A 25,730-nucleotide genomic window follows, 5' to 3' on the forward strand; every position below is an offset into this window, starting at 1 on the left:
CATGCTGCCTGGGCCTAATGGGAACTGAAGTCCAACAGCATTTTTGAACGCTCAAACGTCCCCTCCCATAAGCCCCGCTTCCCTTTCTCTCTCTTCCAATAAAGTTCAAGCTCCTGCCTTCCGGCAACCAACTAACCAATCCGCACGCTTGGAAGACGAAAAAGAGGCGGAGCCGAGCGCCCCTCGCGGCGTGCGAGAGAAAAGGCGCAGCGGAAGACGAGGCTCCATCCAGTTACACGCATGCGCTCAGACTCGTGCACGGCCCGCCCGCCCCGCATGTCCGCCCGCTACGCAGCCTCGGCGTCTCTTGCATCCGGGTCCTTCCTGGGCGCGACTCGCCAATAGGCGAGGAGGCGAGAGGCTTGCGCGTGCGCGCTGGAGGGCCGGCCTGCCTAGTTCTGAGGGGGAGGGGCGCTGCATTGTGCGAGCTGCAGAAGCGGCAGCAAAATGGCCGCTGCGCCGTCTGGGGCCGCCGCCTTCGCCTCCCCCGCCGCCTCGTCTGCTGCTGCTGCCTCGTCTTCTTCCTCCTCTTCTTCGGCCAGCGGCGCCCCGGGCCCCAACCAGACGCCGACGGAAAGCAAGAAAATCACGGAGCTGCGTGTTATCGACCTCAAGTCCGAGCTGAAGCGCCGCAACCTGGACGTGGCCGGCGTCAAGACCGTCCTCATCGCTCGCCTCAAGCAGGTGAGGAGGAGGAGGAGGAGGAGCGGGGTAGGCCGCGGGCCCCGCAGTCAAGCGCCGACCTGGCCTCGGGAGGGAGCGAGGAGGAGGACGACGCGGGGCCTCCGTGAGCGCCCGGCTCGCCTTGCCTCCGCGGCCTCTCCCTCTCTTCGCCGCTCGGCGCCCTTCCTCTTAACCGCCTTCCAACGGAGAAGCGCTGCCGGCGGCGGGCGGAAGGCTTTCCTGCGTCCCGTGAAGGCTTTTCTTCTTCTTCCTTTGCCCCCGCAATTTGCAGGCCGGTAGCGCATTGCTCGCTCCGGAGACGCCGTGGGGTTTAATAGGGCTTAAAAAACAGAAAACCATTTCGAGAGAACTCTTTGTAGGCGGTTCTGTGGCAATGGCTGTTCTGTATCTTGCCCCGAGGTCTGCTAGAGGGCAGCCGATACAAAATGTGCTTAATAAAACTAATGGGCGAGGTTGAAACTGAGGGAAGGAGGCGGGAAACCCTCAACAGTCAGCGAAGGAGGGCATGTGTGGAGTTGAGCTTGTGCTCAGCTAAGTCACGATGCATCTTCGTTTTTAGTATTTCCTCCAAGGAGCTCCGGGTGGTCTGCATAGTGGTTGTCTCTCTCTCACACACCCCTCCAAAAAATAAAATAAAAATTTGCTCCGCACAGCAACCCTGTGAGGTGAATCAGACCAGCAGTTAATGACTGGCTCAAGCTCTTCCAGTGAACTTCATGGCTAAGAGAGGATTTGAACCTGGCTAGTCTGACTGGTCAAACCATTATTCCATCTTGTCTCCTGATAACAATTGCATATGGCTGTGCATTTATCATTCAGTAAATGTTTAGGCACTGTGAAGTTGTCTTGGATCTCGGCTTTAGAGGCGGGGGTTGTTCATACTACACTTATTTTGAAAGTTCTGCATTGGCTGCCTTATCACTTCTGGGTTTAGCTTAAGGTGTTCATGGTGTTTAACTTTTAAAACTTCAAAAGATATGGGGCGCAAATTCATGAAGCAGCATCTTTTCCCATACCAGCCTACCCATATCTTAAGATCTTCTGAAGAGGCCTGCTCCAAGTTCCTGCTTTCATACTATGCTTCTGCAAATGAGATTCACAAACGAGAGTGATGTTTTCTCTGGTGGTATCCCAGATTTGTAATGCTCTTCCTATGGTGCCAACGTTACAGGTTTTTTGACACCATGTGAAAACATTTCTATATGCTTGGGCATTTTAGATTAGATTAGATTTTTTTAAAAATCATGTCCAGGTCTGTTTTGGGCTATTTTGTTTTGTTTTATTGAATATTATTAGGTTTCCTTTTAGTTTTAAAATGGATTTTTATATTGAATGAAATTTATTTACTCTTTCTACACCACTATGGAATCTTTTAATGAAGGGTTGCTAAATATTTTAAAGAAAGTAAAACCTTGTTTGTTAGGTTTTCAAAGGCCTATTGTAGTTTAATGTTTGTACAGCACTTATAAATGTTGGGGGCTTCCTAAATAACCAGATTATATCTGGAACCCTTGGCATATTTAAGAAAATCACAGGTTTGTACTGAGATCCATGACAGTTATCCTGCTATAAGTTGTTTCTGGTACCTGCAGGCAGACGTAGTGAAAGTTCTGTTAATCACTAATTGCTGTTAATGTGTTCGTGACAGACTTTTAATTTGCAAACTGTTGAATCCTGTACTGCTGCACCCCCATTTCTTCACGGTTGTTACCCTATTTGCAGATGTCATAATTCCCGAGTCTCCGTTCTTTTGCCCAAGGCACAGAACAAGGGCAGCTCCATAGGTTGAGTGATAGATTTATTGATTTATTTAAGAACACTTTTAACTCGTTCTTCATTGGTAGGCAAACTCAGAGTGGTGTACAGTAAAAAAAATAAAAATAAAATTGCAGATAAACAGCTTAGTCTAATCACAGGGTAGGTAAAACCAACACCTAAGCATTAGTAAAACAAGAATCAAAATAAAGAGAAATAACCCTCCTACTTAACAAAACCTGTGCAAACAAATAATACTTTAAGCTGGCAATGAAAATGAATTGGTGCCAGCCATAACCATGGATTCCACAACCATGGCACCACTACAGAAAAGGTCCTTGTATGCTGTCTGTATGGCATAATCAACATGTGACAGAAGTGAGCTGAAACTCAGTGGCTTGCCCCTCACCTTTGAACACAGATCATATATTGCTTTCAAGATGAACATGAATAAACTGTGATTAAAATGCCAGATTAAATGTGTTGGGTATGGCTAGGAGATTTAGTCCCCCTCCCCCCCCCCTGCTCCTCCCATGCATTTATTGTTTTCTGCCCAGGACTACAATTGTTTCAAGTACATACTAGATTGGTTTAACTTTGTGGGCACAGGTGTCTAATGATGCATATGTTGTTTGCATGTCATCATTTAGTATGGACGTGTGCAGCTATCCTGTACCTGTGGAATTGCTTGGGCTGTACCTGGGTCTCATATCCATGCGTAACAGACTCTCAGAACAATTATATTAGGTAGTCGGTCTGCTCAGTCTTGTTCATGTCCATTCAGAAGTCTCACTTCTAAGCAGTGATGTGGGTGGAACATTTTCTCAAAGGAGTAATTTCCAGAGCTTTATTTTTCCACGGTAAAAAAATACTTAATAAATTGTTTGGTAGCAATGAATGGTTGCCATTTGCAAATAAATTTTAGGCAACCTTGGCAATTCCAAATTTTTTAGTTTGAGTACAAAATGCAAGTAAAATATCCAAATACTACCTGGGGGGGGGGAGCTATGACCATCGTACTTGATGATTGGCCATGCAGACTGGGGCTTTACGGGGAAACATGCTGTGCTTGTATTATTTAATTATCATAATTATTGTCATTCTGTGCTACTTTTCCTCTCATAGGAGGAAGTGCAGTATAGGGTAGTTTACAGCATAATAAAATTTGATCTTAAGAAATCATGTTAGATATTAAAGCTACATAGCTAAACAAAAAAGTCTAACTCATCCCAGGGACATTTAAATTTCTTGTGATGATGCTGGTATGACCCTGTTTGATTAAAATTTCTGTGGCAGTCAATCAGTGAGGTCTCTCAATTATCCCTCTATATATTTTCATTGGAATGAAATCCAAGGATACTTTGCAGGAGAAACTGGAGAAGGAGAGAAACCTGCACATGGTTAGGCAGCTTAAGTCACATTGAACTCAGTGACAAAGGTGTATCTAGGGTCCTTTGCGCCCTTGCCAAGGAGTGATATCTGCACCCCCCCCCAAAAAAATAACTTCACCCTTGTTTGATCTCACCACTTATTGAACATACATTTAACCTATAATTATCACTGACTGGGGAAGGGACACCAAGGGTCGTTTAGTCCAACCCCCTGCAATGCAGGATTTTTTATTTTTGTATCTCGTTACCATTCAACTCCCATTTTATAATTTTCTCCTTTGTATGCCTGTTGGAGGGGTGTGAGGAGATGATGACTATTTCCACCCATACTGTCTGAAATTGTGATATTCAAAAGTAAGGACAAGAGGGTTGAGGTTTTATGACCTTAGTTTAAAAAAATCAGCATTATGATATTCTTTAAGATATGTGGTGACAATAATTATACACAATATTCCAGGAGCATCTACAGAATAGACTTGCATAAGGCCATTACGATATTTCCATTTTTTTCCAATCCTTTTCCTAATGGTCACCCATTTTACTGCTGCCACAACCTGGACCAACTTCTTGAGCTTTCCACTATAAACCTAAGATCTCATTCTTGGTCAGTCACTGCAAGCTCAGACCTCCATAGCATATATGTAATGTTAGAATATTTTGCCCCAGCATGCACCACTTTACATTTGTTAACACTGGACCAGATTAAACCATTCACCCGGTTTGAAGAGATCCTTTTGGAGTGCCTTACAGCCTCTTTTAGTTTAAACTTCCCCAAACAACTTGGTGTCATCTCCAAGAAGGGTTAGAAAGATGTTCTGTCTCATCCTGCAGACTTAGGTTCAAAAAGCAGGCGACAACACATCCGGTAAATCTCACTGTCACAAATGGGCAGGACCGGAACAAAGAATTAGACCAGAATCGGTTTCTTACCTATTTCAAAATAGAAGCACTTACACTGCTCCCTCCATATCAGATACACAAAATCAAACTTCAGAATGGGCAGGTACACAGGAAGGACGTCCCGTCCCACCCCCGCAAAAAGCCTCCTTTTTGTCATAATTTCCAGTTTGCTCTCCCCACCCCCATGCTCAACCTGCATTCCTAGAAAAAAAAGATGCAGCAGAATCCAAATAAATCGATCAAACCTTTGTTTTTCCAGGCAAGCCAGCAAAAATAATACTATGAGAAGAAATGAAAGGCAAAGTGAGAAAAGTGGCGTTGATTTACTGCAAGGTGGATTTGATTTAAATCAAATCGATTTAAATTACGATTTAACTCACTAGTCAGTAAGGCTTGATTTAAATCACTGGTCAGTAAAACTAGATTTAAATCTTTTTTTTACAGAGCGACTCATTCTTGTTGGTATAATCTTAATATTTACAAGCATATGAAGGTTCCATTTTTGGAATAATAAATTTTTAGAGTAGTTTTTACAGTTATATCAAAAATTACTGATTTGGTTATACTGTTAGAAATACGTAGAGAATTATGAAATTATGGTGAGGTTTAATAAGTTAACTGTTTATATTTGGATAACTTTTCTGCTGTACTTTATTGGAAGGAGAAAAATAATCATTTCCTTAATAACCACTTAAACAATTTATTTAACTAAAAGAAGAACAGTATAGCATATGTATCCATGTTTGTTAACTGATGTGGTTAAACATTTTTTAAAAACCCACCTTAGACTGAGTTTTAGCATGCATGAAAAACTTAAAGCAAATCCTTATTTCCTGATGAATTGGACTATAATGTAACTTCAATAGAAGACTATCTTTAGAAATATTTTTCCTCCAAAAGCATTTTATTTTAAAAATCTGATTTAAATTTTTTAAAAAAACAATTTTTATTTTATTTTGAAATCATTGATTTTTATCCACTCAGCTTTACAGCTAGATAGGGCTGGGCCACGTCAGCTTTTCAACGTTGCGATGTATCACCAGCCAAACATCACGATATGGCAGTACATCACAGTGTTGAGATGAAGGGGATGCAACACACACCCACACCCACACCCACACACCCAAGTTAGGAGAGGGATGAGTTCCATCTTCCTGCTTTGCGTTGTTCGCTAGCCTCCCCAGCACCACAATCCCTTCCCCTAGGATAGCTGCTTTCCCAAGGAGCCAAATTCTCCTTTGGGTTCCGCTGTTCTCCTGCCTGATTTCAAGCACCCTTCACCCCACACCCAGTCCTCTGTGTCCCATCCACCCCCACCCCGATTTCAAACATCACCACACTCCTGATTCTCCGTGCCCCACAGAGGCCTAGGAAGAGGATGCCCCCAACTTTAGTGGCCCAATGGAGACTGGCCAAACATGAAGCCAGTACCTTACCTTGGGCATTGCTGGGCCTGCATGGCAGAAAGGCTCCCCTTCACCAGGCACTCGGCTCCCAGGCAGGCATTGCAAGCACAAGAAAGGCCAGAGCAGTGCTTGCTTGCATGCCTGGCTTCCTACTTGTCTGTCTGTTCCCAACAGCAAGGGCTGGTGGACTGGCTGGCTAGGTAGGCTCCCTCACCCAGTTGTTTGCTTACTCCAAGGCTGCCTCTGTTGCTGGCACCCACTGGCCAGCCCCAGAGGCACCATTCACCTGCGGAGCTTGTAGCCAGGGCTGCTACAACATACAGCTACACAAGCTTTTGGGAGGCAGAGAGATGAGAGGTCATCAGAGGGAAGACAAGAGGGACTGAGGCTGGTGTTGCCCGCGACAACCCTGACCACCATTCAAGGCACCCAAGTGGTGCCTTCTCATTATTATAAAGTGTTATTAGGATCTTCCTCAAGCACCTCACCAGAACTATGCAATATGAATTACACTTTGTCCTTTTAAAATACCCTTAACTTGAAGTTTATTGTATCGGTGCAAAAACTAAATTGTACTTCATGAATAAAATGTTTGTATAACCCAGTCCTGTGTTTCATTTTGTTAGGCTATTGAAGAAGAAGGAGGGGACCCAGATAATATTGAAATAGCTGTCTCAGCTGATACTCCTAACAAGAAACCAACCAAAGGAAAAGGTCAGAACTTCTGTGAAACTTTATGAAAATGGTGATCTTAGTTAAAGAATCTGCTATTGAATTTTAAAACACTTTTCTGCAAGTAAAAGGTATCCTGGTATTTATTGAGATACTAATTAACTGGTATCCTTATCTTGATCACACCAGTTTGTTTGAAGCCTTAGACTACACTGCCCTTTGTTCCTTTATAGTACAAATGTCTAATTTGCTAATCTCCAGATGTTACCAGACTACAACTCCAGTTTTTGCCATCCTGGTCGTAATTGGGGCTTCTGGGAGTTCAAGTCCAGCAACATATGGTAGCCACTCTTGCTTTCTTGGCTCAGTCAACATTTAAAATTTATGCCTTGTTTTTCTTAACTTAAAAAGCACAGCTATCAGAATAGTTAGTGGTTCAACTGAAAATTTTGACTGAAATTATTCTTCTAAATGCATTTGATTCATCATCATAAGTTTATTGTTCTAGCCAAAGGCCATGACAAACTTGTAAAATCATACAGAACATAAATCTATAATATAAGAGAGAAAAGATACCAGAGGCACAAACAAGCTTAAATCTAATTTAATTTCAGATTACACCTCTGAATCACCAAAACAACTTATAGCAATTTTATCTAAAACACATTTTTCCTGTACTTTTTAGCTGCCAGTGTGTAAAGGGCCCCTCCATTATTGTCATTCAAAAGAAACTCAACCATTTCTGCCAGAGTGTAACTGCTTGCTTGTGAGAACAAAAGTTTCCGAAAGTGATCTGGATCTCTATATAAAGAGCAGTCTAACAGATAATGAGTGATGTCTTCCACCACAAAGTATTTCTGCATACAGGACCTTGTTGTGGTAATGGCCATCCAAGGTTGCAGTTGGCATCACTTGGAAACACAGCTCAATAAAGGCATTTGGTCAGCTAACTAGCTCTGAAATGCTTTGTTGTCAGGAGTGGGTACGAAGGAAGAATTATGGTGTTCCTAATTAGTTTCAAGTCCTTTCTGGATTCTAGCCAGAAGAGCCAATCTCTTAATTGACACCAGTGTTCGAAATTAACCAGTCGCTAGTCTTTTTTTTATTTTTTATCTTTGACTGAATTTGCTCTGTGGACTGCTAGGAAGCTCCAACACAAAAAAAAAAAAAAACAGGCCGCCAAGCCAGTCAGCCTTCCTCCAGGTCCTAGAGAAGGCTGCTGCATGCTTATCGCAGGCGGCACAGAGGAGAACAAGTGCTGCTCCTAGTTGCAAAAGGAAGCATCTTTTACCTCAATAAGCCAACCCCTGCTCCCACAAGCCAAAGATCACAAGGGTCTCTTTACCCAGGAGAAGAAAGTTGCCCACTAATGTTTCCCATTTTTTTATGTCAGAAGACAACCCTCCTGATACCACAAATTGCAAAAAGAACCAAATATTTTTTTTACAAAAAAATAAACAGAAAGTGCTGTTGCATTGGGGGAGGGGAAATGGTGACTAACCATTCTGTTTTTGTCTTCACAACCCAGGTTCTGGGAGACATTTGGTGAATAGTTTTTGCATCTTAGTTTCTAACACTGATTGACAGTTATTCAAGGTCAATGTAGAGCTCAGATCTGGAAAATAATAATAGTCTAAAACATCTTGACAGAGTTGGTTATCACCCAATTCCGTATAGCACAGCACAGGAAAACACTCAATTGGTATAGTAGTAATTTTTTTAATATATTTTAACTAGATGCAGTCCGCTCTTGCCTCACAGGTTGACCACCTGTATTCTATATATGGATATTGTGCACATTTCCCAAAACTTTAATGGAGTTCAAACAGACCCACAAATTTCAATGCCATAGGGCATTTGAGTAAGCACTGCTACCAAATAACTTTAGGGCAGGTTCAGTCAGCTTCCCTCCCTTATTGTAATAGAACATTTATCAATGCCCCTCTGGTTTTCTAGGCTTGGACTTTCCATTTGACACTTCCATGAGCCAGTTTCACTAAAGGGTACACCCAAGTATCTAAATGAGGCAGTTTGTTCTATAGCTTGCTTCTCTAAACACCATTTATACCAAGGTCTGTCTTTGCCAAAATTATAATCCTGGTCTTATAGCAATTCATAGATAGGCTTTCCTGTTTACAGTATTTAGTGAGCACCTCCAGGAGATTTTTGAGTTCCAGTCAGGAAAGTGAGAGGAGCACTAAATCATCTACGTACATCAAGATTGAGATCATTCTCTTCCTAATTACCAGAAAGTTAAAAGGCATGGGGGCCAGTATGCAACCTTGCTTTCACTTCTCATGACATTTTAAAGGCATCAGTCATACTACCATTTAAACCTACTATGACCCTCATTTTTTGTGTTTCTGCATAGTTCTTGAATCAATAGCAGAAGTCTATAGTCGATGTTGGCAATTTGAAATTTCTTGCACAGTCTATTGTAATTAATAGAACTGGATGTAGCAGACAGATCAATAAAGGTTGCATAGATTATTCTTAATGTTCTTAGTATATTTCTTTATAATATGGTTCTGAGTAAAACATTCATCCATGGTACTGTGTCCTCTGAACCCTTCTTACTCTTCATGAATAATGTTACTTTGCAGCCAGTTTGATAACAACCTAATTGGCTGGGCCCACCCATGCATAAGTGAAGTGCATGTAAGTGGAGAACACCCTGGAGAGTCCTCATGGCTCCTGAAGAGACCTTTGCCAGAGCCCAAAGAGGACTTCCTCTTCAGGCTCTGGGAAAGGTCTCTTCAGGAGTCATGAGGACTTTGGAGCCAGAGCCCAAAGAAGGAGTCCTCTTTGGGCTCCATGGTTTCCTTGCTAGTCCAGAGGGGCAGCAGGGCTTTGTTGAGACTGCTCCGCCTCCCACCTAACAGCTGATGTGCAGGGTACTACAGCAGCAACTGCTTCCCTACACATCAGCAGAGCAGCTCAAGAAAGTCCCACTGGCCCTCCAGCTCGTGAGGACACCCTCTCCAGAGCCCGAAGAGGACATTGGGGAGTTGCCTGTATTTAAAGAGTGAAAAAAATTGTTCCCTTATTTCCAGGAAGTTGTACCATAAATTACAGTGGTGCCTTGCAAGACGAAAAGAATCCGTTCCGCAATTCTCTTCGTCTAGCGGTTTTTTCGTCTTGCGAAGCAACCCTATAAGCGGATTAGCGCTATTAGCGGCTATTAAAGGATTAGCGGCTAAGCTGCTAAAAGGCTATTAGCGGATTAGCGGCTTTGAAAAAGCGGGGGGGGGGGAATCGCAAGACTTGCAAGACGTTTTCGTCTTGCGAAGCAAGCCCATAGGGAAAATCGTCTTGCAAAGCAGCTCAGAAACGGAAAACCCTTTTGTCTAGCGGGTTTTTCGTCTTGCGGGGCACCACTGTATGCAAAATTTCAGCTTTTCCCATCACAAGTTCTATAACAATGAAAGTTTAAATATAATTTAACATAAAGAGCATGCTGTCATACAAGTAGCTTACTGTATGTTGTGCAGTAAAGATAAAACTTTGCTCAGTAAATTTACTGAAGATTTTGTTTTGTAGTATTTGAGGGGGGAACCAAAAAGTTTTTTTTAAAAAAAGAACTTTCAGTTGAAAAATTACAAGCCAAGCTATGAATTTGTGGAAGCACAACTGCTGAAAAATAAATCACCCATTGCTAAATCAAATTGAGTTATGTGATTCTCTGCTCAACTGAGCTAAATAAAGATATTCAAACACTGTTTTTTGCCCAAATTGAGTGCTTTTCAAGGTGGGCATCTTGAGTTCCAGGGAATAGTGTTCAGCAAAGTGGCTTTTCTGGAAAAATCTGAAACTGCAACGTTTCCTTAATATTGTGCCTGCATGTAAGAGCCATCCATTCATTGTTACTAATTTACTTGTGAAGTAAAAAAATTTCCATAGAAAAATTAAGCATTGGGATTTTTTCACTTTTGGAAACATTTGTTCCAATCATCATTAGTAGTATGGGTGTTCTAACCCCACAGGAACAGTGACTACTGGGGCATGTGAATACTACCTGTTCTTAGTTTTTAGTGGTGTACATTAAATTTACAAACACCTTAGAATATTTGGCTGTGGTAGTTGTTTGGTTAGTAAAAAAATTGAAAGCATTAAGTTGGTTGAGATGCATTTATTTTAAAGGGTCATTCCATATCATGTCATCCAATTTTCTTAATATATTGTACACTTGTTGAATGACCAAAACTAAGTTTAAATCTAAAATGTTTATTTTTATATCATCCCATTTTTTTAAGTTATGAAGGTTTGAAGTTTTTTTTAAAAAAAATATTGCAATTTTGGCCTTGCCAGACTACACAAAAACATTAAAAGCTCAGCCCAGAATTAAGACATTTCAAAACTCAAAATACCAACCTATTCAGAGCTGCATGGGCTTTACCATGATGTCATATGATGGGCTTACTTTAAATTTTAAAGTACTTCATTTCATGGACATTACAACAAAACATATCAAACAAAATTATGACACCTCTGTAACTCTTTAACTGGTGCTAAAAATCACTTGATATGGAATGACCCAATGTCAATTTATTATTATTACATTTATATTCCACCTTCCTTCCCAGAAACTCAGTGTCAGTACAGTGGTACCTCGGGTTACATACACTTCAGGTTACACACTCCGCTAACCTAGAAATAGTGCTTCAGGTTAAGAACTTTGCTTCAGGATAAGAACAGAAATCGGGGTCCAGCGGCATGGCAGCAGCAGGAGGCCCCATTAGCTAAAGTGGTGCTTCAGGTTAAAAACAGTTTCAGGTTAAGTACGGACCTCTGGAACAAATTAAGTACTAAACCCGAGGTACCACTGTACATGGTTCCTCCACTCTCTGTATAATCCTCTAGATTAGGCTGAGAGTTGGTGACTAGCCCAAGGTGAGATTCATGGCCAAGTGGGCATTTAGACCCTGGTCTCCCAGGCCCTAGTCCAACTAACCGCTGCACCATGCTGGCTCTCAGACAGATAAGGATATGTTGTTGATGATGATGATAAAATGGTATTATTGTTAAACCCCGTCCATCTGGCTGGGCTTCCCCAGCCACTCTGAGTGGCACTCACATAGCACTCAAATACCGTATATCTATTGAGGGACATGAATGCTCTACTCATGTGGAAGCCTTAACCTCTAGTAGAATTTACAGATTAATTTTTCTGATGTTGACATCACATCTTGACCTGGGGCAGCAAATGTACCCCTCAGCTGTTGTGAACTCTTAACTCCTTGAACACAAATGTGTTACTTTATGATACCTGTTTGGAAGATTTATTTGGCTAACAAGGAGAGTTGTATAGATACGCAAGTGACAATGTGATATGAGAATATGAGTTCAAGCCATGTGTTTCTTACAAGAAGGGGGTATTCTGTGAATCCTGTGGAGCAGGGCCAAGTAGCAATGCGTGATCCTAGGGCCAATAATGCAGCCGCACTACGCAGTAGAACAACACATGAAGGGGATGTTAATGACAAATTTCCATAACTGAGAGGCAGAGATGCTCACCAATTCAAATCTTTTACTTGATAGCAGGCAATTGCAGAAGACTATCAATCTAGATTGTCACAGTATAGATTTAGATGAAGTTGATTAAGTTCTGTCTGCACCACAAGCTCTCCCCCAAAATTTAATGTGAATAAGGCTTCCTACAGCATTCAATGAGTTGTTGCTATGGTTTGCTTCTACTTGGGGTAAGGGGCTAGGTGATTGGTTGTATGTTTTTTGGTTAGATTGTTTTTCTGTAGTGCCTTATGCGTTGAGGGCTTTCCTGAGTCTTGTGGTGAGAGAGACACTTGAAATGGAGCGGATACAAGCTTGTCATTGGCATATCGTGTCTTTTAGGTAAAAAGCAGGAAACTGATGAATTAAGTGGTGATACTTCAGTGGAAGATGATTCCATGGTCAAGGTAATTCTTCTATGAAAAATAAAACTGGGGATCCAGTCCTAAGTTTTGCCAATTCATTCTCACTTCTAAACAATTTTGACTGTAAACCATCTTTGATACTGAATTTGCATTTTATTGTTATTCAGACTAAGTTAGATGCTCTTGGTTCCCTTTGATTTCAGTGGGAGTTAAGTCATCACTAACACGTTCCATTGAGCTCAGCTTCCTTCATCTGCATACAGTTCTATAAGACCTTGCATACCAACTGTAATAAAGTATTGTTGGGCAAGTTATCTGTCAAGGAAGCATGAACGCTTTGTAATTTGATGAAGAGACCTTATGTTTAGTTAGAATCCTAGGTTTTAAGGCTACTGCATTCAAGATACAAGAAATTTCCTTCTGATATATTAAGTTTAAGTGTTGCTCCTATTGAAAGGAGAGTGAACTGGAAGCTCAAGATGCAAGTGACCAGGATGGAAATGATGAATTGAAAGAGTCGGAAGAATCCGCAGAAAACGGAGAGGAATCCTTGAATTCTAAAGCGGTGCCTCGTGTAGACAAGAAGAAAACTCATTCAAAGCAGACAGAGAAGGACTTGGAAACCCAGGTATACTGCAATATAAGCAAATTATTAGGATGGCGTCTACAACTTTCCTTTCAAAATTTGTCCCATTAAGATTCCATAAATTCACCTGCTTCCTTGCCCATGGTGATTGCCTGTCTCGTCTTGGGTCAGTGCCTCTTCTTCCACAGCAACATCCACTTTGTTGCTGTTGCTGCTTCATACAAAAGTCAGGCCAAGGGAAAGAAATTGCACCGCCTTTCCTCCATGAACAAAGTGGAGAGGGAAAAGGGGTACAAATTCCCTCAGGAAGGAGCAATGATGGAAGCAACAGAAATAAGTGCTTTGTTTCCATTTGTGTATGTGCTAATCTGTTGCCTCCTCTCATCCTCTGTGCAATGTGAATGTTTAAACCAATGGAGCTCTTATGCACCAGCCTGAACCTCCTCTGCAGCTATGTTGGCCTGGTCCAAAACTGGGAATATAATTCTAGCTTGCAAAGTAGAGCCTTTGGAAGACAAGTATGAAGCGCAGTCTGGCAGCTGGTCTGTGATTGCTAGTTTTATTTTCAGTGAATTGGCAGATTCACAGGAGGTAAACAAGTGCTGGGAGGATTGCATCCAAGGATAGGTGTGTAAATTGGTTTAACCCTTGCCTTGCTTTTCCCTTCTACCATGCAGTCCTAATTATCCCCACCTTAATCCCAAATGCACTCTTCAGAGAGAGAAAACAAAGGCAACATAAATGGAGAAAGCGCCATTTTAGAAACCCAAGCTTAAGTGAGCAGCAAGATGTAATTTCTCCTCTCCTCCAGTTCAATTGTGACATTGGAAAGAGGTGTCATCTGAATTACTCATGGTTGCTTCAGGTTCTGTGCGGCAAAACACACTTCGTTTCTATTTATCTGTCTTTCAAGGCCCCTTCTGTGTGATGCCATCACTCTCATTGGACATGAGAAGAGATGGCATTTACGAAGTTGTTGGTGGGATCAAGATGGGTCAGTGTGAACCTTTCCCCAACCTATTCCCACTTACTTGGGAGTAAGTGCCATGGAACTCTGTGAGACTTACATCTGACTAAGCCTGCTTAGAATCAAGCTGTTAAGAACACTTTCCTTAGCTAAATATAGTAAGGGAGAACAGTAGTAAAATAAAATAATTCCATTGATCTGCTCATGCAAGAAGATAAAAGTCCTGAATAGGATCTATTGCCATGGGAAACAATTAATTGTCCAAATTTTGATAAAGCTACAGAACTTGTAGTTCTTTGTGCTGAACAATCATAACAACCAGCACATATTTGATTAGACACAACCTCTCTGTCATCTTGCCTAAATCTTCTTTTAGCAGGAATGTTTGTTTGCAAGTGATGCTGGGATTGAGTACATTGCTAGAAAATGATTGGCCATCAATTCCAGACTCATTTGATGCTAAGATCTAATTTCCCTTTGCTTCTTGCCTCTTGCTGCAACAATGTAGTATAAAAAGTGCATTAACTTCCAGTGAGAGTGTTTACCATTTGTGACAGTTTTTCTGGGGAAACGGAGCTCCTTGCTTCCCATATGTCTCCAGAGATTGGAGTGGGGAAGAGAAGCCTTTCTGTCCTGTTGCAAGGTATTGTGGTGCTCTCTGGTTCATGGAAGAACCTTATTAAGGCGAAACCTTCGCATGGCACTGTTGACAGTAGCTCAATTTATGGACAGTTTGTGACTTGTCAAATAATATTGTTCAGTAACTTTAATACTTGGAAATGGAGACTGCCCTTTGTAAGCTCAAGAAAGGACTTGGTGTGGTTTTCATGGGTCTGAAATTTTGGTTGCCCAGCCACAACTGTGCAGAAGATGAAACAAAGAGAACTCAATGAGCTTTGTTCGGCTGGTCAGCATTCTGTTAGACAGGTCTGCTCCACTGCAGGAAATTATAGCAAGGTAGAGAAACTTGCTTAATCAGAGGGTTGCAACATTACCAGCTGTCCCTTAGAACAGTGTTCCCCAAACTTGGGCCTCCAGCTGTTTTTGGACTACAATTCCCATCATCCTTGACCACTGGTCTTGCTAGCGAGGGATGATGGGAGTTGTAGTCCAAAAACAGCTGGAGGCCCAAGGTTGGGGAACACTGCCTTAGAAGGCATCTTCTTGTTACTGCTCACCTCCCCAGTGGGAGTGAACCACACCCAAGGCAACTTGTAAAAAGCAGTTGTCATTCAAAGTGCAAGTTCTTGGTTAGTGCATCTGCTTGCTTCTGAAGTAAGCCAACTTGCTTAGGCTGTCTTTGTTTATTTCCTCATGTTAGGCCAGCAATATTCGAGATACAGAAGATGAAAGCTTTTCCGCTAGTCATGTAAGTTTCTAAATTGCCTTCTTAAACCTGATTAGAAAGCTGATTATATATGAATTCAGCTAGAAGGGATCTATAGGGACCACCTCTAAAGTGTCAGGTTTAGTTGCATTGTAGAAAGACTTTGTATACCTTAATCTCTGTCATCTAATTCCACAAAACTACTGAAATAAATACCATGTGTTGTGGACTATTGATGAGATTTTGGCTTGCACCTTACTGTCTCAAACCAGACTACTTAACTGTTCCCAGAATATTCCAGGATATCCCTGGGTCTGGTGTAGCACATTGTGCAAACTAGTGCCTATGGCCCCCCCCCCCCCGTTTTATTTTATTTTTAAAATAATGCCCTGCATTGGCTTTGCTTAACAGTCACCACTGCCAGACATGGATTCTTCCTTCTTGTGTAGTGAAAGAGCAGCCTTCACTAGAGTTAGTTACTTGCTCTGAACCAACTTTTAATGACATCTGCAGGGAGGTGAACTTGCCTTGAAACAAGGGTTTGGGGTGCTATTTAAGGGGCACCACAAGGGAGGGAGATGAACCATTAGCAAGTTTGACTGCACTAGTTCTATTGAAATGTGTGGGAGCAGGAGAATTTCATAAATGAGAAGGATGTCTCTTGGGTTGCTGTACCTCAGTCACCAAAATCTTGCGGAGGTGTGTGGTCTTGGATTACATACATAAGACATTTAAAAGGCTTCCACTGGAAATTTTAGGACTTCCTGAATATAGTCAAAAGGGAAATGGCAGTTCCTTCCCTAGATCTCATAGTATGTTTTTGGAGTTTACATATTGTAGACAAATCATTCTTTGAAATAGTGGAAGCTGCGAACCACTAGTACTAGCTTAGAATGTAAAGCTTAATAGATTTCAGCTGGGCAGATACCTGTTAATTGAATCTTTGCCTTATTAGAACAGGCACCTCAATTTGTTCCTCTAGATTGCCATTAGTTTACTGGCTCTGTTTAAAATGTATCCTAATCTGGAATGCTTATTCGATTTTTATTTTATTTTACAGGATGGAGAGGAAGAGAATGAGAGAGGTATGTTAGAAGTTCAGTAGAGTTTTGTGTGTTCTAATATGCTTCAAGTTGCCTTTTGTAAATGGCAGTTGTATTAATTGGTTCTCTATCAGGCATTTCAGCTATATCTGTGCCTTTGCAATGAAGACTGGTTGGATCCATGCTCTCTGTTGGCTTTTCTGCTTTTAAATTGCGCATGTGCCTATCAGTTACTTCAGTTGATGTTGTTACATGCATATGACCACCACATGCCTTTAATGGAACAAAGATCCCAGACTCCGTGGATCTGAATCTTTTTTTCTCTTTTTTGGGGAGTGGGGGGTACGGTAAGTCTTTATGTCTATACATTCTCTTGCACTGCAGTAACAGATAGGTGCCAGTTGAATATTACGTATTCTGCAGTTTGCAAGCCATTTGAACTACGGGCCACATTCTGCTTCCACACATTGGCAATTGCCGCATCACGCTTTACAGCCTCACATGAAATTTTGGAACAAGAAACAATGGAATCATCTAATCAGCGTTGCCTTTAAAAGCTACAGAAACCCACCCTGGCTTCACATTCTTGCTAAAGAAGACTTCTAGAGAGCATGCTAAGGACCTTGCGTGTTGTCGACTAAAGGACATGGAATCATTGTGACTCAAGCATAACAGTGGAAATATTGAAAGGGCACTTGTGGGTGTCAGCCACAGACTTGGTGTTTGGAAGGGATCCGAAGGCAGAAGCTTTTGTGGAACGTAAGAATGCTGATGGAAACACTATTAACAGAACTGAGAGTATTGACCCCATGGACACAGGATGAAGACTCCACATCCTTTCTGAACTTTGGCCTAAGTTGGTGCATGAACAAGAACAGCCGACATCTGCGACTTCACCATGGCTGACAGCAAGAGTTGGAACGCAGAGGACAGTGGTTATGCAGCCATGAAGGATTCGTCTATTGAACTATGAGCCATTAGAAGGATATGGGAAGACAAAAAGACTTGTCAGTGGAAGTGTAGATATACTGACAAGCAGTCACTATTTGGTCATGAAGAAAAACTTCTTTGCACATTAATGCCAACATTGGAAGCCAGATACTTGTATTGAAGAACAGGTATCTGCTGGATGGAACCTTTGTCTAACTTCTGTTCTATTTTGGTATTTATGTCTAGAGAATTTGTTTGCCATGAAGAATGAGTGATCCTGGGTAAAGGATTGGTTTATATGTTAATGCCCCTTATGCTTTCCTTCCCCCCCTAACCTTCCATCAGTTCTAATAACTGGCTTTGTATTTTCTAGGTCCTCTCTTCTAGCTTATACATATGCAAATGTTTAAACTTCTTGTTTTGCCATATTTATTCCTGTTAAATCCTCTTAGATAAAGCAGGTTCTGGTGATGGTACACAAGAAGTATCTAAGCCTCTTCCTTCAGAAGAGAGCCTAGCTGAGGCTGATCACTCTGCTCAGGAAGAGATGGAAGCTAACGTGTCTGTGAAAGAAGCTGAGGATGATAACATATCGGTTACAGTCCAGGCCGAAGATGCCATCACTCTGGATTTTGATGGGGATGACCTTCTAGAAACAGGTAAAAATCTGAAAATTACAGATTCAGAAGCAAATAAGCCAAAAGACGGACAAGATGCCAGTGCACCGAACCTGGAGAAGGAAAGCAAGCATTATGAGATGACCGAGAACCATAAAGATGGTAAGAAGGAAGACTGCGTGAAGGGGGATCCTGTCAAGAAGGAAGTCCGAGAAAGCTCGAAGAAAGCAGAATCTGGAGACAAAGACAAGGATACTTCGAAGAAAGGTCTCTCGTCTACTGGGGCCTCAGGTCAAGCAAAGAGGTTTGTCTTTCTATGTCAGTTCTTTAAGATACTGCCAGCATTCGATAAGATCACTCTGCATTAAGGGGGTAGCAGCAAGAAACTTATAATTAGTATCTTATGCTCCTGCCTATAAAATGTTTTGACGGCCATAAGTTACCTGTGTGTTCCTTAAAAAAAAATCGGGATCTTCGTATATGCTTTGTCCTGCTGGCTGCATTGGCGAATTGACAGCATTTTATTTTTTATTTTTTCAAATAGTCAAGTTTTATGTATCCTTGTGATGATGGTAATGAACAACTCTCAGTTCTGAGAAACACCAGTATGAAGTCAAGTCCCAGTCCTGAAAGGTGGAGAAGATTACCATATCCACTGAATAAAATTGTCAGAAAATCTAGATCTTCGGGCATCTTGGGGAAAATCAGTGCAAGAAAACCATGATGAGGGAAAATCACTTTTCCTCAAATAACAGTCCAGCCCTCCTTTTTTTTGTTTTTGTTTCCTTTTTTTGAAATGACTTGCTTAATAATAATGTAAGATTCTGGACAAGCAATTTCTGCATGTTCAATTTTCTTTGATTTGTTCCTCCTTTTAGCTCTACTAAGGAATCTAAAGAAAGCAAGGCTTCTTCAAAGGATGAAAAAGGTAATGTGTCCTTTGTGATATGTTGCTATCTTGGATCTGGTAGCAAGGCCATGAGACTAGAAAGCTTCAGGGATGTTTCTGCCTGTCCCGGAGGGGGTGATGCTTATGCTCTCCTCCCCTTCAGGTTTTTTCCTTTCCGCTATACAGCCTGGCTTCAATTAGCTGATTTGAAAGGGGTTTGTTTATTTTTACACAGCAGGCTACTTCTAAGTGGGTTAGTATGACTGTAGTTGATGACCAGATGTCAATCTTGTTCCTCTGCTACTTTTTATGCTATTGAGTGAGTGGGAAAACGTTGTAGAAGCAAAAGTGTTCCTTCCATTACTACTAACTTGTGCCTGTGTCTTAACAAACGTTTCCCCAAACATCTTTGTGGAGTTGGAGGATCCTACTGAATATATCCTTAGTTGTATTCCAAATATTGTTTGTTACTCGAAAAATGTGTCATGCATCCAGTTGATGATTGCATTGCTCTGTTGTATTCTCATCCTAGAAAGAATCTATAGATTGTTCTTGCTAGGTAGTAAAGTTAATTGTAAATGAAATTTTAAATAGAAGACATCTTCATTTGAGACAATGGTCTCCTTACAAGATGGCATCTGAAATGAGGTGAGAAATCCTAGGCTTGGGCGTTTGACTGGTCAGGTACAGTCAGCAAATAAGTTAACTTCTTTAAATTTAGTGGATTACTATAAATTAACAGTTTTTGGTAAGGTTTTTGTAACTGAACAATTTCACTGTGCAGTGTCTTTAGTTTTCCCCCTGGAATTCTTAGGGCAGCTTATCATTATACTTTTTAAAAATGAATTTCAAATAAGTAAAACAAAATAACAGCACAATTTAAAAAAAAAAAAATCAGTTGTGCTAAGAGAGCCAATTCTTCAAGCATGAGCTTCATTATGAAGGAGATGCTGCCTGGTTTCTGGAGCAAGCAGGATTGAGACATGGGCCATCCTTGGCGGGGGAATTTGCCGCTAACTGCTTATATTCCTCTTTGGAGGAGCCTGCAGTTACTGCAGCCGGTCCATAGAAGCAGCTTTGCACTGCTGCTGTGTTTGCCCCTGACTACTGCAAGGCTTGGCTGCAAACTGCCTTTTCTGCCTCCCTTGCTAACAAATGGCACCATCATGAAATAAATGCAACATATTAGCAATCTGAGTTGCATGGAATATTTGACAAGTCTGCTGACTATCCTGCAAACCTAATAGATCAGGGGTCAGCAACCCTTTTCAGCCGTGGACCGGTCCACCGTCCCTCAGACCATGTGGTGGGCCGGACTATATTTTTTCGGGGGGGGGGGGGATGAATGAATTCCTATGCCCCACAAATAACCCAGAGATGCACTTTAAATAAAAGGACACATTCTACACATGTAAAAAACATGCTGATTCTCGGACTGCCCACGGGCCGGATTGAGAAGGTGCTTGGAACACATCCAGCCCCCAGCCTTAGGTTGCCTACCCCTGTAATAGATCCTTGCTTGAAATATGTCCTCAGCCAACATAACTTGATGCAAGAATGCTAACTAATGGGTATTTAAAACACCATGAAGTTTGTAAGGTGTAAGTTTTAAAAAATGGAGGCACATACCTGTCATTGTCTTCTCAAAGGTATCTTAGAATAGTCTGCTTGTTGGGACCATAGAATAGTAGAGTGTTGAGTAATCTGAGCTGTGGCAGTTCTCTAGGAGATCTGAGAGAAGGGTCTTTCTCGTCACCTGCTATCTGAGTGGTTTCTGGATGTGCTTGCTTTAGAAAATCTTTAAAAGCGCATCGTAAGTGTCTTTGCTGCTGTAAAATTGGTGGTACAGATTGCATACCCTCCAAATCTCCCCTCTTGCTCCCTGATCTTGGTCTTTGTGCACCGTTTGCTTATTAAAAGAAAATTGTGGGTAGAAGTCATCTTCCAAAACTGCACTTTACCACTTGAATGCTAGTTTTTAATATTGATACTGAAATGTTCTGTGAAATTTGTTTTAGGAAGTGCAAGCAGTGGGAGCAGCAGCAGCTCTACTAAGAACTTATGGGTTAGTGGCTTGTCTTCTAACACAAAAGCCGCTGACTTGAAAAATCTCTTCGGCAAATATGGGAAGGTATGGTTCCGTTTAACAGTATCAGTTAATATGACGTTGACTGAGGTTGCAAACAGTGTTCACACACTTGGGAGTGGTATGGCTTTAAAAACAAACAAATAATAGTTTCACTTAAAATAGCCTAGATTTGAATGTATTACTTAAAGTCTGCACATCTCAGAACTGAATCTTGACTGTTGAGCTAAAACCTATTTTTCTATATAAAAGAACAAGCCAGAAGCAAAAAAATACTTTAAGATTAGACTTCATACAATAACCTATTATGTGCAAACTATGAGTACTTGGACATTCGGCCAAAGAGTGTGGAGACCTAATTTTCCATCTTCTGGAGAGAAATGCTATTTTGTCCAGCTACATTTCTTCTGGAATGTATTTGGCACTTACTCTTTAAGAAACTGATCTTACGTATTGTCCTTGCATGTGAACAGGAAGCCGGGCCAAAATATTTTAACTTAAAATTGTTCCCCTACACAGTGTAGTAGGCACCAAAGGCTTGTGGGCTATATAACCAGAGGACTTGAGAGCATAAGAGCCCTTCTGCTCCAACATCCTGTTTTCACAGGGTGTAGCGGACTCACCCCACTAACTGCCCCCAATTCAATACAGCAGGCCCACTGCACTATACGCGAACAAATTTCTTCCACTTACCACAGGCCTTGTGTGAGGGGAACTTTGTTTCAGGGAATCTCAGGCAGGAGTTGATCAAACAAGGAAAGTTTTATTTCCAAAAAGAGATTGGTGAAACAAAGTTGGGCTAGGAAGAAGTTAACTTTTACTTAAACTAAATATAAAGATGTCACAGGCTTAAACACAGTAGTATATGCACATCTTTTCTTAAACTTCAGTTGCTAAATATCGGTTGCTGCACTTCAGGTAAATGTTCCAGTTTCTAGAATAGGTGGTGAAATGCTTAACTCAGTTTCTCTTGTTCCTTTACTTAGTTATGACAGGTCTTTTAGTTAAATACTTTGGACACAGCACAGCTTCCTTCACGGCTTAATGCTCTGTTTCGTGATCTGTTTCATCCTTTACCCCCTCTCTTAGCAATCCCACTTCTGAGGTATAAGAGACCTTGGGATCCCCTCTTAGCTGGCTTGGGAGTCTTCTTTTCCTAGAAGAGCTCTTCCTGCCTGACGGGAAGGAGACGCAGGGGGTCTGTAGCCCCACAGCTTCTCCCTCCCCTGGTTCAGACTCAGCCCTCCAGGCAACTCCTGTCTCCTCACATGGTCCTCCTCTCTTCAGTACGAGGCTCCTTCCTCTAGCTACAGATATTCTCCGCAGAGCGGATGCTAAACTCACATTTGAACCCACTCTCTTGGACAAACCCATTCCTAATCCCTTTCTTCCATCTCAAACCAAACTCAACCCTGTCTCGCTCCAGCTCTTTCCCTTCCCTATCCCCATCTCAAGGCTTCCTCAGAAGCTGCTCCTTTTATGTGCCCCCCCCCCAATTCTGCTCCTCCCCCCTCTGTGGCCAGCTGACTTTGTAGCCAATCAGAAAGAGGCTCCAACCCTCTGGTGGAACTGAGGGACCTCCCATCACATAGGGGCCAACCAAAAGCCTATATGGGAAGCCTGCAAGCAGAATCTGAGTGCAACTGTGTTCGCCTCAGTTATGCTTGCCAGCAACTGATGTAGTGGATTGCATCCAGTTAAATTCTACTCAGAGTAGACCTATTGAAATGGACACACCCAAGTTAGTCATGCCCATTAATTTCATTTAGTCTACTTGGCGTATGACTAACATTGGATACAACTTGCTGCCTCCAGTATGCTCCCGGGGAGTAGAAAGTCTCTAGTTGCAGGTGGATCTTTAATTTTGTTAAAGTAACAGGTAAGTGTGCATGCTTGTCTTGTTCAGAAAATACAGAAATTACAGTGGTACCTCAGGTTACATACGCTTCAGGTTACAGACTCCGCTAACCCAGAATAGTGCTTCAGGTTAAGAACTTTGCTTCCGGATGAGAACAGAAATCTTGCTCCGGCAAGCCCCATTAGCTAAAGTGGTGCTTCAGCTTAAGAACGGACCTCCAGAACGAATTAAGTACTTAACCCGAGGTACCACTGTAGTTTGGAGTCCATCACTGTCTGGAGGCCCACCAGTTCCCCATCCTGACTTTAATACTACCTCAGGGAATGTTACTAGCTAAGAAGCATATTTTCTTCCCTTCCTTTTAAAAAACTGTTCTTCCATGTTCTTCCATGTACACTCACCTTCAATTGAAGAGACTGGCAGGCCGGGTTAGCAAAAACTGAGTCCCAAGCCTGGCTCCTAATGGTTGAAAGTAAAGCAGATGCCACACTAAGTGGTGGCAGCAATTGATGCTAAAGTAAATTTTGAGAGCCAGCAACGCTAACCTGTTGAAGTTTCAGGGAAGGAGACAGAGAGATGCCAGTGCTCTTTTCTTCTCTACCCACTTTCCAGTAAGGGGCATAAACTACTATTCATGCCCAGCCTTTTCAGGTTATGACAGTCAAAAATAGCAGGCTATCATAACACTAGATACAGGAGGAAGAGGATATGGGTTTGTATGTTGGAACAAAGATCGTACATCTTGATGTAAACAAGAGCAGCAGTTAAGCAAAGGGATGAAAATAGTGACCTCTTTAATCTAGTAATGCAAGAGGATCTCACACTTGTCAAAGTGTATCTCACCATTTATCTAGAAGACAATTTCTAAACTGCCAAGTCATCTAAAATATAATGGCACTGTACAATATTATAATTAATACGTAAGATCAGTATTTACAGTGCAAATAGCCAATTCTGCATTCAATTAATCTCTAAAAATGCTTGGCAAAACCAACAGTTTCAGCAGACGACAGACTATCACAATCCTCAGGTTTCAGAATAAAGTGTTCTAAAGTCCTGGAGCCACTTTGCTTTATTTTATTTTTTTAAGTATTGGTTCACAAAAAATAAACAAGTGATAACTGTGAGACAGTTGGTAGGGCTTCTCCAGATGATGGTAGTGTATAAGGGACAATTTGGTCCTTCAAGTAACCTGGTCCTAGGGTTTTTAGGACTTTACACACAAACAGTGGTATAGGCATAGGAATTGTGCGCATGTGCACAGTGCTGAACCCAGAAGTGACCCGAAAAGCCACTCAGCACGTCACAGAAAGGGTGGGGTGGGCTTATACACGCATGGGTGCTGGGAATGGAACCTCTGTGCAAAATGCTTGTCTACTGTGCTTTGAATATAGCGCCATAATATACTGGAAGCCAGTGCAGAACTTTCACCACTGGTGTAATGCAGCTGGTGCAGGGCTAGTGTAACCAGAAGCCACACCCAACATTCTGCACTTGCTGCAATTTCTGAGCCAGCCTCAAGCGTAGCCCCACATAGGGCATAATACAATAGAGGTTACCAAAGCCCACATCACTGTGACCTTAGTATCCATGTCTGGGAATGGTCATAACTCAATCTGAGGAAAAGCACTTGGCCACTGAGGATGTGGTTTTTGCCATATAAACTGCCTAAAATGGGCTCGTAAGAAAGGTACATTTTAGCAGGGCTGTTCCCCTACCAGCATCATGCCCAAGCTTGCATGTATCATTCATGCATTCTGACCACTTTCTTGGTGCAACAGTAATGTTCACTTGTTTTTCTTTGCAAGAACAGGTGTCATCATCACACACACACCCTGACTAAAAAGCTGCTTTTCTCCTGGCCAGCAAACCTGATGTTGAGGCATACAAATTGCCAGGTCTAATGTGGCATCAGATCATAATGACATAACTGTTGTCTGTGAATTTTTCTCTGGCTGTCCCAGTGCATGAGATGTATGCAACCTAGTTGCTTACTGATATTTAGGTATTGCCTCTGGATGTAGAGTAGCAGTTTAAAACCATGACTGTTTCCATTTCTTTTTCTTACAGGTTCTTGCTGCAAAAGTGGTCACCAGCGCCCGAAGCCCTGGAGCCAAGTGCTATGGCATTGTGACCATGTCATCGAGCACAGAAGTGGCAAGGTGTATAAGCCATCTTCACCGTACAGAGCTGCATGGGCAACAAATTTCCGTTGAGAAAGTAGGTGTGCTCTCTTAACAGACAGGGGCAATATCTGTGGAGGGGAAGATGCATCTCTTCAAGAAACTGGGAGGGAAGAACTTATCCCTTCAGAAGAGGGATGCCACCTCCTTGACTCTGCTCAGCGGGCCTTGAGGAAATGGGCTGGGTTTAAAGTAGATGCTGTTGGAAGTGAACTCAACCTGAAACTAAGCCAGGCTGCACATTTCATATCTAGTCCAACAAACAGTTGGTCTGGAGTTGATTTGCGAAGGGAAATGCTTTAGCAGTTAGGCCGGCATCCTACTGAATTATAACAGTGTTAAACAATTTGGAGAAAGTTCTTATGTGACTCTCCTCCTACAATGTATGTATGTATGTATGTATGTATGTATGTATGTATGGGATGGGCTTCCAAAAATAAAAAGAAGAGCTGTATTGGAATTAGTTGTCCATGGTTTCTCCAGGGTGCTGTCCTGTGATCTTCTGTTTCCTCCTCCGCCTCTTACTCAGAGTAGCAGTTGGCTGGATATCTAACAGAAAACGA

General features: G+C 41.9%; 1 protein-coding gene across 1 annotated transcript in view; it reads left to right on the forward strand.

The window, feature by feature from the left end:
* The first annotated feature begins 423 nt into the window (after nt 1-423).
* SLTM (SAFB like transcription modulator) overlaps nt 424-25,730 on the forward strand; it is a 39,064-nt gene continuing 13,757 nt past the window's right edge. The window contains exons 1-10 of the mRNA XM_028707060.2: nt 424-684; nt 6,763-6,850; nt 12,659-12,723; nt 13,139-13,309; nt 15,556-15,603; nt 16,622-16,646; nt 17,987-18,455; nt 19,030-19,079; nt 21,059-21,171; nt 25,055-25,204. Coding sequence (XP_028562893.2) covers nt 448-684; nt 6,763-6,850; nt 12,659-12,723; nt 13,139-13,309; nt 15,556-15,603; nt 16,622-16,646; nt 17,987-18,455; nt 19,030-19,079; nt 21,059-21,171; nt 25,055-25,204 — 1,416 coding nt within the window. The 5' untranslated portion in view covers nt 424-447. The remainder of the gene's footprint in view (nt 685-6,762; nt 6,851-12,658; nt 12,724-13,138; nt 13,310-15,555; nt 15,604-16,621; nt 16,647-17,986; nt 18,456-19,029; nt 19,080-21,058; nt 21,172-25,054; nt 25,205-25,730) is intronic.

Source organism: Podarcis muralis, chromosome 14 (assembly GCF_964188315.1).
Source record: "Podarcis muralis chromosome 14, rPodMur119.hap1.1, whole genome shotgun sequence".
NCBI classification, from domain to species: Eukaryota; Metazoa; Chordata; class Lepidosauria; order Squamata; family Lacertidae; genus Podarcis; species Podarcis muralis.